We start from the raw sequence: 19,529 nt of genomic DNA on the forward strand, positions 1-19,529 counted from the left end.
GGGGTTTGCTTGTTTGTTTGTTTGTTTGTTTAATTTCGGGCAATTCCTTATCCAAAATTAATGAACGGCGATCTCAGCCGCGGCCGTTGGGAGACGGGCGGCAAAAGTTCACTTCAAGAACAGAGTTTGAGCGAGCAGAGTTTGAGCGAGCAGAGTTTGAGCGAGCAGAGTTTGAGCGAGCAGAGTCTGAGCGAGCAGAGTTTGAGCGAGCAGAGTTTGAGCGAGCAGAGTTTGGGCGAGCAGAGTTTGGGCGAGCAGAGTTTGGGCGAGCAGAGTCTGAGCGAGCAGAGTTTGGGCGAGCAGAGTTTGAGCGAGCAGAGTTTGAGCGAGCAGAGTCTGAGCGAGTTCCTCCCTCGGCGCTGCCGTCGGGGGACCCGCAGCGATGCGGGGCCGAAGGGATCGGGGCCATCGCATCCCTGGCAAAGCGGGATGGCATCCCAGAGCGCCGGGGCACGCCGGGGAGGGGGCGGCCGGTGCGGGGGCACCGGGAGAGACCCCCAGGTTGGGAAGGGGGGACGGGCACAGCACGCACGGGGGGTGGGTCCGGCTCGGGGATGCTGCCCCCGCGCTGCCGGGAGCCAAATCCCTGGCGCCTCCCGCGGCTCCCCCGCCGGTCCCTCCCCCGTGGCCGCTGCCGGGGCCCGGCCTTGCCCCCCTCCGCCTCCCGCCCGCCGCCGCGCCGCGCTACTGGCTGCTCCGAGCGCGCCGCCGCCGCCCGCCCAGCCCCGGCCCCGGCCGCGGGCGGGGAGTGCGGGCGCTCGGCAGCGCCTATAAGGGCGCCGCGCCGCAGCCCCCCGGGAGTTTTTGGTGCAGGGCCGCCGGGGCCGCGGGGCGGGGGGTGTCGCCGGGAGAGCACGGCAGCGGCGGGGAGCGCCGGCCGCCCTGCATGGCCAGGGATTATGAGCGCCGGTGAGTTGCAGCAGGCGCAGCCCAGAGCCTCGGCGCCGGCGGCCGCCCCCGCGCCCCCGCAGCCCCGCAGCGCGCAGGAAGCCCCCGACATGGCCGTGTACTGCAGCGAGAACTTCAGCGTATACCCCCAGCCCAGCCTGCACCCGCCCGGCGCCGCCGCCGCCGCCGCCGCGGCCGCCGCCGCCGCTGCCGCCGCCGCCGCCTCCTCGGGGCAGCGGGCGGGCGGGTACGCGCTGGGGGACTACGGGGCTCCCGCCAACGCCGGCTACCTGTGGGGCATGAACAGCCCCGCGCCCTACCTGCAGGGCCCGCCCGGCGCCGCCGCCGCCGCCGCCGCCGCGCCCTTCCTGCCGCCCGCCTCGTACGGCTGCTCGCGGGGCGGGCAGCTCGTGGGCTCGCCCCCGGCGCCCGGCTCGCCGTCGGCGGGCGGCGCGGAGCTGAGCTGGCTCAGCCTGGCCAGCCAGGAGGAGCTGCTGAAGCTGGTGCGGCCGCCCTACTCGTACTCGGCGCTGATCGCCATGGCCATCCAGAGCGCGCCCGAGAGGAAGCTCACCCTCAGCCACATCTACCAGTACGTGGCCGAGAACTTCCCCTTCTACAAGCGCAGCAAGGCCGGCTGGCAGAACAGCATCCGCCACAACCTCAGCCTCAACGACTGCTTCCGCAAGGTGCCCCGCGACGAGGACGACCCCGGTGAGGTGCCGCGCCGGGCGGGAGGGATGGCTGGGCGGCGGGGGCGGCGTGCGGACACCGGCACGGCCGTCAGAGAGGGGCGGCAGCGTCCCCGTGGCCGGCGGGTCCCCTGTCCCCTTCCAGGCGGGCGCTGTCCCGACACCGCGCTCCCCGTGCCCCTGGGCCAGCGCTGCCATGAGCCCGCGTTTCTCCATCCCTTCCAGTGGGATGCTGCGATGGCACCGCGCTGCGCGTCCCCTCGGGGCCATCACAGTGATGGCACCGCGCTGCCCCGGGCTCGGTGATGGGACCGTTCCCTTTCGCCCGGCCCGGCCCGGCGCTGCCCGCGGGCGGTGTAGGCGGGGGCCGGCCGGTCCCAGCCCTCGCCCCCTGCCCTCGCAGCCCCGGAGCGCCGGTTGTGCAAGGCTCGGCTCCCTCGGCCCGTGATTCACGGCTCCCCTCCCTGCCCGCCGCTGCCCGGGCCGGCCCCGGGGCGCAGCCGGTGCCCGGAGTGGGCGGAGGCGCGCCCGGACAGCGCTGGTCCGGCCCGGCGGTGCCGGGACGTGCCGGGCTGGGGCCGCTCGGGACCTTGCGGGGTCTGTGCGCCCGTCCCGGCCGTGGGCAGGAGGCGAGCGGGGACAGCTGATGGCACCACAGCACCCCGCACCAAGGCTTGTGCGAGGGGCAGCTTGTGTGCAGCCCCCGCAGCTCAGTGCTGCTGGCCTGAGTGTGCCAGCCCGCCTCTCCATCAGCTTTCCCGTGAGCCATGGCCCGGGCGCTGCCTTGTCACCATTGCTGAGATGGCTGTAAGTGGCCCAGATTCTGTGAGGCAGCCAGAGCAAGGGGAGCCCCTCTTCACATTCTCTTTAGCCAGGCTGGAGGTACAGGTGCAGATGTGTTTGTGCTTTAGGATGGGGAGGTTCTCCTCTTCTGCGCGGCCGTAATGTTCACTTGGGCATTGGAGGGATGGAGGTGGAAATGTCCTGGAGACAGGTTTTGGATCCATGTACTGGACAAGAGAGGGAGGAGGAGCAGGTGCAGGAGGGATGGGGGTTCTGTGCCAGCTGGACACGACACGGATGCTGCTTCTCTGTCATCAGCAGGGCTCACTGTCACAGAAGTTGACTTTCTCTCTTGTGCCTAATGTTTTCCACCAGGGAAGGGCAACTACTGGACCTTAGACCCCAACTGTGAGAAGATGTTTGACAACGGGAACTTCCGCCGCAAACGCAAGCGGCGCTCGGAGCCCAACGCGCCCGCGGCCGCCTCTGCCGCCTCCTCTCTGGGGGCCCTGAAGGCCGAGGAGGAGAGACCCATCCCAGCCACAGGCAAACCATGTGGAAACAGCCCACCCCCCGAGCTGGACCCCTCACCCTCTGCCAGGGACCATCCCAAGAGCTCCTCTCCCTCCAGTATCATTTCATCCACGCCCAGCTGTCTCAGCACCTTCTTCAGCGGCATGAGCTCCCTGAGCGGCGGGGGCGGCCGGCTCACGGGGGGTCTCGGCGGTGACCTGCATCACAGGAACTTCTCTGCTGGACAGCTGAGCAGCGGCACTTTCACCCCTGCCAGCAGCTCTTCTCAGGAGGTGCCTTCCCCGGAGCAGCTGCAGCGGGTCGCGGGACCTTCCCCTGCCTACTACAGCTCCTTCCACCCCAGCAGCGGCAGCCAGGGCGCCCAGTACAACCACTACTACAACTTCACGGTCAACAGCCTCATCTACACACGGGATGGGACAGAGGTGTAGGCGCTGGGGCAGCCAGCCGGCGCTGCACAGGGAAAGGGAGCTGGACCCTGCGCTTTTGCAAACAGCATTTCAACGTGGACCCTTCCCAGGAGCTCTCCCAGGAAGACTGATCTTCTCACCTTTCGAAATAAGAGCACCCCTCAAGCACCAGCAGAAGGCAGATGCAATGTTTTTTCCCCCCATCCAGGAAAATGTTAGGTGGTGTAGATGGTTTGCCATCTAAATTCTGCAGGCGTGAACTGAATTGATGTTTTCAGAGGTTTCTAATCCTGAATGTAGAACAAGAAGTTTAAAAACCATAGCCATAAAGTGGTGTTGGCAAGAGCCAAGCGTAGACATCCAGTGAGTTTTAGAAGAGAACAGGGAAAAAAAAAATGAAGAGATTTCTTATGAAGTGCCTTGTACAATGTATTAAAAAACCTCTTCTACCAGCAATTGCCTCTGTAAGCTCTTGCTTGTGCCCTGATCCTGCAATATGCAATGCACGGGGGGAATATCCTGTATAAACACCCACCCAAAACCTCCTCAAACTCATGGAGGGTCTTCCTGTGTCTGGCATATTGTACAGCAGGGCTGTGTCTTGTAAAACAATCTTCTTTCCCTGAGCTTAGTACCAAAGATAACTCTAGCCACGCAGCTTTAGCACAAGAATAAACACTGGGGTATTTTTATACATATTTGTACGTAATGTAACTCTTCTGTACATAGGTTTCTATGTGGTTTTATATTTGTAAATTATGCTCTGGAGCTGTACTTATTTATAATGTGTTTTAAACTTTGATAAAGTTTATTTTACTTTGTTTCCCCCCCTTTTTGTTGTTTTATTTGTTTTGAATTTTTTGTTGGTTTTTGTTTTTAGTGTATTACTTTTCAGGCTGAACAGCTGTTGGGAATAAAATATTAACAATTGTTAGATATTGGCCTGGTTGTTCATCAGTATGTTTGAAGTATTTTAAAACTCTGTGGGAGACAGGTTTTTCTTTCACATCATTTGGGGTAAAAGGTGTAAAAATTTATGAACAATTTCATGTTCATAAATTTCCACCCTACTGTGAGTAGGTGGAAAAAAACCTGCTTTACTCCCATAAGAGACATATCTGAGCTGGTTTGCAGTTTCTTGGAGTCCCACTGTGCAGTATGGGCACTATGTCAGTTTTAGTTGTTTATTTTTCTCAAAGGTCTGAATGGCAACTGTTCTTTTTCAGCCCGGTTTGGTTAAAAAAATAAAAATTTGCAACAGTAAAAGAGGCAGGACTGGTTCCAGCGCGGTGCCAGCTAGCACGAGGCTCAGTCCATTTTGCAAATCAGTTTCTCTGTGGGAATTGTGTGACAGGATTGCACCTGCTTACACTGTGGGCAAGTGAAGAGATGGGACCAGTCAGCCAGAGGGCCAGGAAGCACTTTTGGGAATCCTCCCTGATTTCCTGCTGCTGGGAAAGGAGAATCCATCATCCAGCAGCCATTGCGTTACACCCCCTCATGATCAGGAGCTGTTTTGTTGGGGACTGTGTGCAGATAGAGCATAAATGGAGGTGTCTTCATGAGGAATGCAGCATCCACAGTGAAAGGGCATAAATGGAGGTGTCTTCATAGGAATGTGGCATCCACAATGAAAGGGCATAAATGGAGGTGTCTTCATGGGGAACATGGCATCCACAATGCCAGAGCATAAATGTAGGTGTCTTCATGGGGAACGTGGCATCCACAGTGAAAGGGCATAAATGTAGGTGTCTTCATGAGGAGTGCAGCATCCACAATGAAAGGGCATAAATGGAGGTGTCTCCATGGGGAACGTGGCATCCACAATGAAAGGGCATAAATGGAGGTGTCTCCATGGGGAACGTGGCATCCACAATGAAAGGGCATAAATGTAGGTGTCTCCATGGGGAACGTGGCATCCACAATGAAAGGGCATAAATGGAGGTGTCTTCATGAGGAGTGCAGCATCCACAATGCCAGAGCATAAATGTAGGTGTCTTCATGGGGAATGTGGCATCCACAATGAAGTTAAGGTGCAGTTGCAGCTGTTCAGCACCCAGCACGTGCCATGATTTAGGGCCATCCCTGCGGGCTGTTGGCACAGAGCAGCTGGCAGCCTGGGCACTGCCTACCTGCAGAACGCACAGGGCAGTGATGCAAGACAAACCACCGGCCTGATCCAAAATATAACGAAGCCATGATGAAACGTCAGATGACTCCCATGTGCTTGGGATCGGGAGCAAGGACCTGCCCCGGCACTGGCCAATCCCTCTGTGCAATCCTGGGACCAGTGGGCGGCTGGCAGCTCCTTGTCCCTCCTCCCCCTCGCCCCTTCCCAGCACAGATACCATCTTCCTGGCTTTAGGGGTAATTCCTCCTGGTTTTAGTTCCATCTCGGGTGACGCAGCGATAACGGGAGGGAAAGGGCAGAGTAACGCCAGGAAAAGGACAAGGCGGTCAGTCTTGCCCTGCTTCAATCGCACCAGGTGTGGAATAGCTTTATTTGGAGTTTGATCTAAGAGCTGTGGAGGGATTCCCAACACCTCTGAAAGATAAAGATCCGTCCCTAAGTAAGCAGGAACTGCATACTTGTGTATCTAAGTGACCATTGCAGCCCTTCTCCCCTCTGCCAGGCTGCTCTCAGACCTCAGCAAGCTCTGAGCCAATGCAGGACACTCGTGTGTGTCCAGCTTGTGTTCTTCCACTCAGATTTTTTTAAATTTACCCTTTTCCATCTCCATGGAAGAGATGCCATCTCTTTTTGTTTTAAGTTATTAAAAAAATGTCACAATTTTTAAAATTTGCTGTCTTCCATCTCTGTAGAGCTGTGTCTCTACAGGCATTACCCATAAATGTTTGAGGATGCAGAACCAATGGCAAATTCACGTTCCCACTTCCATCAGCTGTGTGTTTCTGCACAGTACCCATAAATTTTTGCTCTGGAGGATCCCAGATATGACAAATTTGTATTGCAGGGTGGTTTGCCCCTGGCAGTATGTCCTCAGCAATATCCCACGGCTCAACAGGGTTTGTGCCTCTTCAGCTGGCACGGGCACAGCCAGAACCTGTCAGAGCAGAATCAGATAAGGATTCACCCACCCCAGTGCTCCAGGCAGGTCCTAGGGATGGTGGTGGGCTCAAGGGAGGCTTTGGCAGGTCTGACTGTCCCCAGTGCCCCTGTACAGCCATAAGCACCAGAGCCTGCATCTTCCAGGGAAAGCACATCCTTAGCTGGAACCAGGGAATGTGGCCTCTCCTCCAGAGGAGCCACCTGCGGTGTGCTCAAGGGACACTTGAGAGCAGATTTCAGCAAATAGGCACCCAGTCTGCCGAGGAGACAGTGAATGAGCTAATGGCAGCCTTTCAGGTTTCCTTTTGCCATTGAAAGAGACTCCTTTTAGCAAATCTTGGGAGAGGGAGGGCAAGAGGATTGAGTTTAATGAAAGACAGTTAAAAGCAGCAGGGCTTTTGTCATGGGTTTAGGGATTTGCTGAGACTCCCCGACTGAGGGAGGGGGAAGACAAAGGCAATTAGCCTGCTGTCCCACCCTGAGAGTCCCCAGTCCCCTGTAAATGCCAAGGCCATGCCTGGGCTGGGCAGTTCTCCATGACAATGAGCCCGGGTCAGCTGATGGCCCAGGAGCCCGGGGCACAGCCCACTCCCAGGGAAATCAGCCGAAAAATGTCCTTCCTTAGGAGAAAGGCTCAAACTTCAGGCCTTCATCCCCTCTGCTCCGCAGATCTGTGGGATCACCCCACAACCAGCCCTTCACAAAACGCCTGGCTTTGGGGGAGCAGTGATTTCATGCAGATTAGCTGGCAGCCCACGGATCCCAGCTGCTGGGCACTAGAGTTAAACACCACAATACAGCTGTGCTGGGAACCCCGGCCAGGGGAGAGAGAACGATGCATCTGGCTTTTAAACTTTAATCCACATTCAGGATCAGAAACCTCTGAAAACATCAATTCAGTTCACGCCTGCAGAACTTAGATGGCAAACCATCTACACCACCTAACATTTTCCTGGATGGGGGGAAAAAACATTGCATCTGCCTTCTGCTGGTGCTTGAGGGGTGCTCTTATTTCAAAAGGTGAGAAAATCAGTCTTCCTGGGAGAGCTCCTGGGAAGTGTCCACGTTGAAATGCTGTTTGCAAAAGCGCAGGGTCCAGCTCCCTTTCCCTGTGCAGCGCCGGCTGGCTGCCCCAGCGCCTACACCTCTGACTTCATCGATATCAGAAGGTCAATTAATTACTTTATTACACTATATTATTCTGTACATCTAAAACTGAATCTGCCAAGCACTCAACCCTGCACTCAACTGCACACCCTGCACTGAATCTCGTGACTGTCACCCAACAGTCCTCACACACACATGCACACCTGGCCCTGACAGGCCAAGGAAACAAAACTCCATCACTTTGGGTAAACAATCTCCATTTTGCATTCTACTTATGCACAAACACAGGCACAGCAAATGATAAGAATTGTGTTTTCTTTCTCTGATGTTCAGAGAATGTGAAACCCAGAAATATTGTTGAGAAGAATTGTGCCTTGCTTTTCTCTGTGAAGAGAAATGTGAGGCTACATCACAAGAAGTCTCATCTTAGCTTGTTTTCTCCACTCTTTTAGGCATCCAGAGAGGTGCCTCCCCAGCTGTGGTACTCTCTGTGAAACCATGGTTATGCTGATGACTGCAAATTCAGCTGCCTGGTACCTCTGCCACACTCCCAGCACACACAACCCTTGTGGGGTCCCAGTTATCAGTTTTTCTGGGTCTGGATTGAAGGCACTTGAGACAGTAGCTCATGTTCAGACTCAGGTGTTCATTATTTCCTATCAGTAAAACAGTCTCACTACTGTGAGTTCTGCAGCTTTTCATTAGAAGGCACAAAATGACCAATAATCTCTTGGTACAAGGGCTTTTAACACTAAACCATCCAATTAAGAACTGACACCTGGATTATTTTCCCTTTTAACCCAATAACTGATCCCACAGAGCCCACAATGCAGACTTTTCTGCCCAATTACAAAATGCCACCCAAACCCATGGAGAAGAAGGAGGAAGAAGCATGAAGAAGAAACCCAGGACAACACCCTGTGCCCTCCATCTTGCTGCCATCCACAGCATCCTAAAAATCCCAAAACCTCAATTTCTCACCAAGTGACACACCTACACTGCTCTCTATAATGTGTTTCACAGTTTTGTGGATTTCAGTCTATCTTGAAGTCTGGGAAACTTTCTCCATGGATGAGGGTCAGAGTCAGTGCTGCCCTGGGGGTCAGGGCACCCCACAGCAGAGAAATATTCATGGTGCCCTGGGTTTCCACAAACCCCTAAAAAAGGCATCCCCCGCTGGAAAATGGGCACAGTCCAGAGGCATTTCCAGAGGTTGGATCAGCAACACAGATTCCTACGTGTGGCATTTCTCCAGCGCGGGATCGTTTAACTCCGCTCAGCGCTGCCCTCACGGAGCTGCCACCCAAGGCTGGGGCAGGCACCCACCCAAGCAGGGCCAGGCACCCAGACCAGGCTGGGACAGGCACCCACCAGTGCAGGCACCCACCAGGGCAGGGCCAGGCACCCAGACAAGGCTGGGACAGGCACCCACCAGTGCAGGCACCCACCAGGGCAGGCACCCACCAGTGCAGGGGCGGGCACCCACCAGTGCAGGCCTGCGCTTGAGCTGCTGCAGCACAAACTCTCTGCCAGCACAGCTGGGCCAGGCCCGTCCCCTAGAGGAGACCCAACAAAGGGCTGTGCCGTGCCAGGGGAGCTGAAGCCCCCGCCCCAGCAGCAGCCCTGGTTGGGGTGCTGGGAGGGGATCCCGGGGGCACAACAGAACCATCCACGCTGGGTTTCATCGCCCGCCAACTCCTGCACAAGCGGGGCTTCAATCACCGCCACCGGCCACGGGCTGTGGTTGCTGCTCCTCTGAAGGCGCAGCCTTTGATTTGCCCCTGTCGCTCACCAAGCCCGTGGAATTTGGCTGAGATGTGTTGTTGCCCCTACAGAAGTTTCTATTGCCTTTTTTTTTTTTTTATGGTGATTTTCCCCAAATTTTTTTAGGAATAGTTCAAATGATACAGCAGTCTTGCAAAGAGGAATCCCTGCCCTTGCCCTCTCTGTATTGCTAGACATTATAAAATCTCCATCATACTTCTTCAGATAAGGCCCTGCAAACCTACCAGACTCTGAGTGTGATGTACCTAATTCTGCCCAGCTGGTGCTGTCAGTTTTGTTCTGATGGCACACAAAATAAGAGGGACAGAGAGTCATTTTGTAGCTTGACCAAAGAGAGTCAAGATGAGAATCAGGCCTGGCTGATAGTCCATGGATGGCTGACACCTCAGCTAGAAATAGCTGTGCCAGATGGAGACTGCAATAATTGGGAAATTGGTATTTCTCCTTAGCTTTTGGAGAGTAAAAAGATTGGTTTTATTGCCATGTTAGAAAACCCCTTCATAACTAATGATTCTTTTTTTTTTTTTTCCCTGATTGCTGAAAAAAGGCAAATGGATTTGCCCTTTCTTTTTTTGTCCTGTTTGGCAGAAATCTCCATCAAGCTGAATTTCCGCCCCTGTCACCCCCCCTCAACAATTTCTATTAAAAAGAAGGTTGATGGAACGTTTTTGACCAAATTACTGAGTGCAATATTCACCTGGGTAAGGTGACGAGAATTTGCCCCTCAAGGAATAACTGAAGTGTGATGTAAAACATCAAAGGTGGTTTTTTTTTTTTTAACCTTATACCTGAGCTATCTCTGAATCATATCAAATAATCTTCTCGTTTCATAACACCATACAATGCAGGCTAAAAGTGTATGTGATCTGCTTTGTGTACTGCTGAATGGATGATTAAACTGTGTAACCTGAGGGATAGTCATCCAGGGCCTGCCCCAAACACAGTGGAGTCAGGGGAAAGACTCCCACTGACTTCAGAGGGCTTTGAGCAGACCCATAATCAGCCAGGCTCTCAAACACTTCAGGTGCTGTCTATGAGACTGCCTGGGGACACGAAAAAGCAGCTAAAGGTTGCACATTTGTGAAATGGAAGTTGCAGGCCTGATCCGGGCGCTGGCTGCCCCAGGAGAGCAGAAGTTCTGCCCCAGCTCCTCGGATCATTTCCCCTTCCCTGCAGCCCATTGTGTCTGGGGTTTATTGACAAAGCAAAGCTCTCACCATGCAGCCGGTCCACGTTTGCCATAACAGTGACAAATCAGGTCAGGACTGATGCTTAACCTGCCTTCAGACCCTTGAAGGGGTGCTGATTAATTTACACCTAATTTATATCTAATTCAAGTAAATAGCAGAGCTGAGCTGGGCCATGTTTTCCCTCCCAGGCCAGTTCAGGGGTGGCAGAACCCACACCTGACCCCACCACTCCTCAAAGGGTGATCCTGGAGGACACAGGGGTAGTGCCTCAACTCCACAACAGTGTGGGGAGTCACAGGGAACACGGAGCAGAGCCAAGCTTGGGCTTCCTTCAGCAGAGTGAATGATGCTCAAATGGGGATAAATTACATTCCCCTTGGGTGGAAATGACATTTTCACTAATGGAAATGTTTTAGTCGAGACAATGGACACCTAAAGAAGCTGTCAGGCAGCAGGTTCAGAGCAGACCAGGGGAGGGTGATGGAGATACCCTGGGATCTCCTTCAGGATGCTGGGTATCACCCTAAAAAAAAAAATCTGGCTAAGTAAGAGCAGACAAGTTGCTCTCTGCAGCTGCCTGAAGAGCTAATTTAGGCCAAGCTTTTAGACTCCCCCAGGGCAGTAATTCCTGGATATCTGCAGATATGGGACATCTGTCATGTGGGGTCATGTCTCTGGTTACAAACAGCAGCATGACCACCAGAGTAGGAGGTTTCAAGGCAAGACACAGCCCTAATCCATAGGTGAGCATCCTTTGTCATGGGAGAAGAAAGCTCCTGCTGGGGGAATTCTTTGAGGTGGAATAGGAAGTTTTGATGAGCTTTTAAACTCTACTTATTTTATCCCTGCCCATGCGCTGCTGTAATCTGTGCAAGTACCTTCCAGCAATGCAGCAGGATCAGTGAATTCTCTCTTGCCTGCTGCTAGGACTGCTCATGAAGTGAAAATCTTTTGGGTTTAGCGACCTGCTGAGCCACTGAGATGCTCACAAATCGATGGGATGGAAAGGGATCCATCCAAGGGTGCTGAGGGAGCTGGCAGAAGGGCTCACCAAGCTCCTCTCCATCATTTATCAGTCCTGGGTTGCTGGGGAGGTCCCAGCTGGAGGTGCCAATGTGACACCAACCCACCAGAAGGGCTGGAAAGAGGATCCAGGGCAGTGCAGGCCTGCCAGCCTGACCTCAGTGCCAGCCAGGTTATTGAACAGATCAGCTTGAGGGTGATCACACAGCACGTACAGGACAGGCAGGGGTCAGACTCAGGCAGCAAAGGTTTTGGAAAGACAGGTCCTGCCTGACCAACCTGATCTGCTTTTATGACCAGGTGTCGTGCCTAGAGGATGAGGGGAAGGCTGTGGATGTGTCTACCTGGACTTGAGCAAAGAATCAGGGACAGTCTCCACAGGAAATTCCTGGAAAATCTGGCACCCATGGCTTGGTCAGGTGCCCAGAGAGGTGCTGGAGCCACAATTCCTGGAGGTGTTTATGGATTTATGGAAAAACTGGACGTGGCACTCAGTGCCATGGTCTGGTTGACCTCGTGGTGTTCAGCCATAGGATGGACTCGATGATCTCAGGGTCTCTTCCAACCTCATTGTTTGTGTGATTCTGGTTTCAGGGAAATACTGTTTCTTATTTATGCAGTCTGCTCTCCTGTTCTCCTACAACCAGCTATTTGTGAAGGGCAGCCTGGCTGGAAATGGCAGGGGGTGAGAGCTGCCCTGAAATTTGCAGTTCCACTGTCCCCAGCACCTGGGGCAGCAGTTTTGGAGCTGAGCTCAAATCGTTATTTGGTCAGGAGCATCAAAACCATCACAAGTCTCAGCGGCAGAAGGTTGGGCAACCTTTGCTGGGCAGCAGGAGAGCAGCACTGCTGGGACAGCTGTGGTGAGGTGCCCTGGCCTTGCCCTGCTGAAGCTCCATCAGGGCCCTCATTTGGACCAGAGACCATCCTCAAGCTCAGGGAAACACATTTACATCCTGGCTAAGACAATGTGAGTTTTGTGGCTTTCACAAGCAAAGTGAAAATAAACCACAATCTCTTCAGACAGATCTCTCAGCTGATGAGAAAGGTAGGGGGACTTCCCCTGCTTGCACATGTGAGTGATGGGGAGCAGCTCTGTGTGACTGCACATGGGCAGAGGTTGTCAAAAGATGCTAAGAGCTGTCATACTTCAGTAGAGAAAAAAAAATTAGTGTCTTCCTCCTCATGGTGGGGCAGCAGACCTGGCAAGAAACCAAGGAGACTCTTCAAGAATCAGGGAATGTGTTTTTCATAATGGAACAAGGGATGGTATTTATTTTCACTGTCCCAGGCAGGGAATATGTGAGCAGTGGGAAAACCACAGCAATGAGCATGCCATGAATGTTAAGGCCATTTAGCATAATTCTGAATTCTGCTCTACTCCCAACAGCAGCTGCTTGTCACAGTGTGAAACCCCATCTGAAAAGGTGGCAATCCAAAGAGACAATATGACTGAGGAAGTGTCACAGGCCCTGTTTTACTGCAAGGGAACATCATGGGACAGTGATTTGTCAAGGTCACACAATGCTGTGGCAGATGTAGGTGACAAATCTGTGGATTTGTGCCTCCACCACTGACCTGTCCCTGCTGAGTCAGCCTGAAACCCTGTGGCATGGCTCCAAACTCACCCTTCCTTTGTGCTGTTACACGAAAGCACAACAAATCCCAGCATTTCTTGCCTAAATCTTACCTGTGGTGGCTCCACACAGAGGCATGGGTGCTGCTGGGGAAACACTGGACCTGCCCAGGAAATTCTACAGCATTTCATCTTCCTCCCTCCAAACCCCACAGGTGACCTGCACATCCAGGGACTGGCTCTCTCCCAAGGGATTCTCACAGGGTGTAACACCCAGGAGAACTGGAAATGTGCTAAACTCACCATAAACAATGCCAGCAGCTCAGAGCTGCAGTGACCAGGAACTTGTGATCCCTTTCCACACACTACAGACCTGCCCAGGCTTTGCAGCGAGAACATCTAGTTTGCACACTACAATGTTAGAAGAAAGGGTTAAAATGCCTTATGAGCTGAATCCTGCCCTGGAGCTCTGATAATCTAATTACAGCAGCTCAAGTCCCTTCTCTACCCCCAGTGCAAATCTCTTTGCATGCAGGAGTGATACCAATCTGATTCCACCCAGTTTGAGCTCTCTCCAAGAAGCAGCCTTGCTTGCACTTGTGCGGCTCCATCAAGGCACTGCAATGCTCTAGGAGCATCCATTCTTCCTGTTCCTGAGGGTGGAGGGATATTTTTCCTCATTTTTGGTGGACAGATGAGCTCCTGGACCATGGTGAAACGCTTTGGGTGCAGGAATGCTGCATTCCTCCTTGCCACTAGCAATCTGTCTCCGCTGTAATTCAAAGGATGTCCAGAGTATTTGTGAGGAGGGTGCTGGAAGCAGGAAGGAGGTTGACTTCTGAATGTGGGGGTCCCAGTTGTTGGTTCCTCTGGGTCTGGATTGAAGGCACTTGAGACAGTAGCTCATGTTTGGACTCAAGAGTTTATTATTTGTTATCAGTAAAACAGTCTCACTACTGTGAGTTCTGCAGCTTTTCATTAGAAGGCACAAAATGGCCAACAATCTCTTGGTACAAGGGCTATTAAAACTAAACCATCCAATTAAGAAATGACACCTGGATTATTTTCCCTTTTAACCCAATAACTGATCCCAAAGAGCCCACCGTACAGACTGGTCTGCCCAATTACAAAATGCCACCCAAACTCATGGAGAAGAAGGAGGAAGAAGAAGCTGAAGAACAAACCCAGGATGACACCCTGTGCCCTCCATCTTGCTGCCATCCACAGCACACTAAAAATCCCAAAACCTCAATTTCTCCCCAGGTGACACACCTACACTGCTCTCTAGAATCTATTTCACACTTTTGTGGATTCCAGTCCATCTTGAAGTCTGGGAAACTTTCTCCATGGATGAGGGTCAGAGTCAGTGCTGCCCTGGGGTCAGGGCACCCCAGAGCAGACACAGAAATATTCCCTGTGGTGCCCTGGGTTTCCACATCTAAACTGATCTCTTTTCCTGGCCAAGTCCCTCTGCCTGGATCCTCAGCTGCTGGGAGGTGTTGGCTCAATAAATCTAGGAAAATATTTCAGTTTGCAGCCGAGGAGCTGCCCCAGCTGCCTTCATGTTGGGCATCCAGGTGGGACTCAGCCCCTGAGCTCCCCTGAGTGTGCACAGCCCATTTCCCTGCTGCTGACAGAAGCTGGGCACCCTGCTCACCTGCACACACCCACCTGCACACACGTGTGATCCAGGGTCTCACCTGCAAGCTGCATCCTGCCCTCCCTGCCCACCTGCGTGCCTCACATCCCCACCAAAACTCCCCAGCTCTTTCTGACAGTGGGATCGGTTTCACCAGCTTCAGGTGTTTCCAGCACAGAATGTCAGATGTCTACATCTGAGCTAATCACCCTTTGAACTGATACAGAAATTGGAGTGGTGCACCTGCTTCTATTTTTTTTTTAATTTTTTTTTTAATGTTTTCTTCAGGAATGGAATCATTTGTCCCTAGATCCCTACTGCCAATGGAGAGATTTGCTGTAGGTGGCTCAGTTCCCTCTCCACAATAAAATAAATGTGATTAAAGTAATCAAGGGCATGAAGGGGCAGGGAAACACATGTACTTCTCCAGGCCTGGCCTTCAGACTGTGCTGCTGGAAGGTGGGAGATGGGCAGGGAAGGAGGGGTTGAACTGGATCAGACAAACTCTTCAGGAACCATTCATTCACTCCACTGCCCATGGAAGGGATCTTCTCTTTCCCTTGCTCCAGCACCTTCAGGAGCTGCTGTGCCTTTGCCATTGTTGAGGGGATGAGGCCAAGCCCCTGTTCTGATGCAAATCCCCCTGGCTGCACCCTGCCTTTCACAGCATGGACAACCCCATTTTCTCCGAAGGCAGCCCGGGGTGGCCGAGTGGCACCGAGGAATGGGATTCGATGGCCCTGGCTGTGAAACGCTGCTCAGGGAGCGGGGAGAAACAGCCCACACGGACCCTCCCAAACTCTGGCTTGGTCCCCTTGTCCTCCCTGCAAGGATGCAGGGAAATCTGCCCAGTGCAGGTTTCCCACTGGCTGTGCTGCCCAAAGAAGTGAAGGGAAAATCTCCCTCCCTCCTTTCCAGGGGAGCTCTGTGCTTTCCTCCACCCTCCTCAGTCAAGGGGACGAAGACCCTCCCAAACCATCCTTTCACAGTCTTCTGTTTTCAAAGAAAAATCGGGATTGGCCACACCAAATCACATTTAGACTTAAAACCCTTCTGGGTTTACAAAGTTTTTCCAAATCTTAACTGCATTTCTAGTTCTGGCACCTGTGTTGGATGTTCTGTATGTGGTAATTTCAAATTCTTTTCTTTTTCCATAATGTTTTTCAAGCCTACTTGCACTCAGGCAATAAATCCAATTAGGCCCATGGATGTTAATAGAAAGCCAAATATTATTTTCAGCTCCAGGCATTCTTTTCCTTATTTTTCTTTCTTTTTCTTTCTTTTTCTTTCTTTTTCTTTCTTTTTTTTTCATATTTTATTTTTTTCCCTTTTTATTTTTTTCTTTTCTTTCTAAGTTTTTTTTAAATCTTCTTTCTTCTTCAAGTTCCTTCCCTTCCCTCTCTAATCCTTTCGAGAAGTTACACTGGTACCTGGACTCTGCTCCTTTTTATTTCCTTTATTTTTATATTTTAATTTTTTCCTTTCTATTTTTGTCTTTTTTGTTGGTTTTTTTTCTCATATTCTTTCTTCTTCATATTCCTTTCCTTTCCTTCCCTCTGTAATCGTTTACAGAAGTTACACCAGTACCTGGACTCTGCTCCTTTTCCTTTCCTTTATTTTTATATTTTAATTCTTTTGTTTCTATTTTGTTGGGGGTTTTTATGGGTTTTTTTCTCTTTTTTTGTAGGTTTGGGGTTTTTTTCATCTTCTTTCTTCTTCATATTCCTTTCCCTTCCCTCTCTAACCTTTACAGAAGTTACACCGGTACCCGGACCCTGCTCCTTTTCCTTTATTTTTATATTTTAAATTTTTTCCTTTCTATTTTGTTGGGGGTTTTGTGGTTTTCTTTTTTGCTTTTTTTTGTAGGTTTTTTTTTTTTTCATCTTCTTTTGTCTTCATAATTTTTTCCTTCCCTCTCTAACCTATACAGAAGTTACACCGGTACCCGGACCCTGCTCCTCTGCACGTTCCCCTTTCCTGTGTAGGCTGAAACTGCTGGAGGTAGAGGCGTGGCAGCGATGTTTGATCTCATTTCACATGGAAGCTCTTCCATGCAGGGCTGATCCCCCCACGCACGCACACCTTGCCCCTGGAGAGCAGTGTCAGTGCCCAGGGGAGCCAGCAGGCAGGTAAGGCAGCGCCAGCATCTCCCATCCCATCCCATCCCATCCCCTCAGGGCACGGAATCTGCAGCCTCCTCCAAAATAAAGGTGAACGTGATGGCACTGCCTCTAGGCAGTGCGTGCCTCAAAGCATATTCTGGTTCCAGCTGAGGGTGAGACCTCACCAGAGCCAGGATTTTACCCGTGGAAAAAATGCAGAGCATATTCCCTCTGAGGAGCACCTTGGAACTGCCTGTGTTGTCTCCTTTCCTGTGAGGGCAGAATTAGGCACTAAAGGGCGCCTGAATCTGCAGCCTTTTGTCTTCCCAATGCAAATGGACGGGAGTTATGCAGTGGCTGGTTATATAAATGTTAGGGACCGAAAGGATGGCTCAGGTGTGAGGAGCATGCACTCCCTGAGCTGGCAGCCAGGCTGCAGGATGCACCCACTGGGATCCAAGCAAATCCCTCCTCCGTGTCACTGCAGTGTTATGAACACTGAATAGTTTCCTCACAGCATGTTTTGAATGTCACTGGATGGAGACAGCACTTCAGACCTCTTTTCTGCTGCCCACCTCTGTGGCTGGTCATTTTTAGCTCAGTTCTCATTTCCAGGGCTCACAGGGACACCCAGCCCAGCCAGACAAGCTGCCCTGCTGCAGACATCTCCAGGGAAAGCACAATCCTCTCTCAGCCAGCTCTCCCACAGGAGTTCTGGGCACTTGGCCCATGATGGAGGACCAGCAGCTCAGAGGAGGAAAGCTGGGAGCAGCAAACCTTGGAATGCTCTCTGCATGGCATGTCCATGCCGGGGATGGATCATGGAGACACAGAATGGTTTGGGTCGGAAGGGACCTCAAAGATCATCCAGTTCCAGCCCCTGCCATAGACAGGGACGCCTTCCACTAGACCAGGCTGAGCAGAGCCCCATCCAGCCTGGCCTGGAACACTTCCAGGGATGGGGCAGCCACAGCTTCTCTGGGCAACCCATTCCCAGTACACCACATTCCCAGTGCACCACATTCCCAGTACACCCATTCCCAGTGTGTCTCACCACAGTCACAGTAAAGAATTTCAGATTTTAAGTGGAAAGGAACTGAAAGCCCTGCCTGTGCAGGGTGACTTTATGGGCAGTATCCATAGCAGGGAAAGCAGGAAAGGTCATGTCTGTTCCCAAGGCATGCAGAGGTCACCCAGCTCCATTTGACCACAGGTGTGGGAGCTGGAGCAGCCAATCCTAGGTTTGGTCACTGTGGTGCCTTCAAGCTTTCCTTTGAGCAGGTTCCCAGTGGAGGCCTCCTCTGTGGTGTTTCATGGGCTGTTCATTGGCCACTGGACCAATGGAGCCAAAATTGGTCCAAATTTTGGCTCCTGTGGCCACAGGTACCACCACCACCACTGGTGAGCACCCAGAGATCAGTGCTTCTTCAGTCCCTCCTTCACCAGCAGGTTGGATGGGGGTACTTGATCATGGAAAAGACATGGACAGCTGTGAGAAAAAAATCATCAAACACCATTAAAGAAGATCAGGGAGTGAATGAGACACACAGAGAGTGATTCAGTGTGAATGGCATGGCAGACAAGCCAGAAACATGACCAATACCTAGAGGTGTGAAGAGTCAAAGACAGGGATGGAATACAGAGGATTGTGTTAGTAGCTGGGAAAATAAATACAAACAGCTGAAGTAGAACCTCCACTCTGCTACTTGTGATAATTTTAAAAACAATATTTGCCAGAGATTCAAAATGGCCCACTGGGAGAACACTGAAGGTTTCTGAGGATGGATGGTTTCTGTACCTGCTTCTGCATCTCCTACTCATTCAGCATTTGACATCACCTCAGTGACAAACAGCCTGCCATGTGTCTCCCCTTCCTGAGGGGCCCAGAGCTGGACACAGCACTGAGTCTGGCCTCAGCAGTGCCCAGCACAGGGGGACAATCACTGCTCTGCTCCTGCTGCCACACTGCTGCTGATACAGGCCAGGTGACAATGGCCTCCTTGGGACAGATTGGCCGCTGTCACCAGCACCCCCAGGGCCTGTCCTGCTGGGCCACTCTCCAGCCACTCAGCCTGCAGGTCTGGAGCTCTGCAGGACGTTGTTGTGGCCAAAGTGCAGACCCAGCACCTGCCTTTGTTGAAGCCTTTGGCCTTGGTCCGTCCATCCATCCATCCATCCATCCATCCATCCATCCATCATCCATCCATCCATCCATCCATCCATCCATCCATCCATCCATCCATCCATCATCCATCCATCCATCCATCCATCCATCCATCCATCCATCCATCATCCATCCATCATCCATCCATCCATCCATCATCCATCCATCATCCATCCATCCATCCATCCATCCATCCATCCATCCATCCATCCATCATCCATCCATCATCCATCCATCCATCCATCATCCATCCATCATCCATCCATCCATCATCCATCCATCCATCATCCATCCATCCATCCATCCATCCATCCATCCATCCATCATCCATCCATCTATCCATCCATCCATCCATCCATCCATCCATCATCCATCCATCCATCCATCCATCCATCATCCATCCATCTATCCATCCATCCATCATCCATCCATCCATCATCCATCCATCCATCCATCCATCCATCCATCCATCCATCCATCCATCCATCATCCATCCATCCATCCATCCATCCATCCATCCATCCATCCATCATCCATCCATCCATTTTGTCCAGATCCCCTGCAGA

The 19,529-nt window shown here is 52.4% G+C and overlaps 1 protein-coding gene across 1 annotated transcript; it reads left to right on the top strand.

Annotated features, from left to right (window-relative positions):
* Nucleotides 1–899: 899 nt before the first annotated feature.
* On the top strand, nucleotides 900–3,926 carry FOXI3 (forkhead box I3). Its single transcript, XM_058024801.1, has 2 exons — nucleotides 900–1,602; nucleotides 2,739–3,926. The coding sequence occupies exons 1-2, from the start codon at nucleotides 900–902 to the stop codon at nucleotides 3,326–3,328; spliced, it is 1,293 nt and encodes a 430-aa protein (XP_057880784.1). The 3' UTR covers nucleotides 3,329–3,926.
* The last annotated feature ends 15,603 nt before the right edge of the window (nucleotides 3,927–19,529 follow it).

Source organism: Melospiza georgiana, chromosome 5 (assembly GCF_028018845.1).
Source record: "Melospiza georgiana isolate bMelGeo1 chromosome 5, bMelGeo1.pri, whole genome shotgun sequence".
NCBI classification, from domain to species: domain Eukaryota; kingdom Metazoa; phylum Chordata; class Aves; order Passeriformes; family Passerellidae; genus Melospiza; species Melospiza georgiana.

Excerpts from the sequence above, each read along its gene's own strand:
- FOXI3 (XM_058024801.1), top strand. The coding sequence starts at position 900 with ATGAGCGCCGGTGAGTTGCAGCAGGCGCAGCCCAGAGCCTCGGCGCCG. Across the intron at positions 1,603-2,738 it reads CCGCGACGAGGACGACCCCG|GGAAGGGCAACTACTGGACC; the intron begins GTGAGGTGCCGC and ends GTTTTCCACCAG.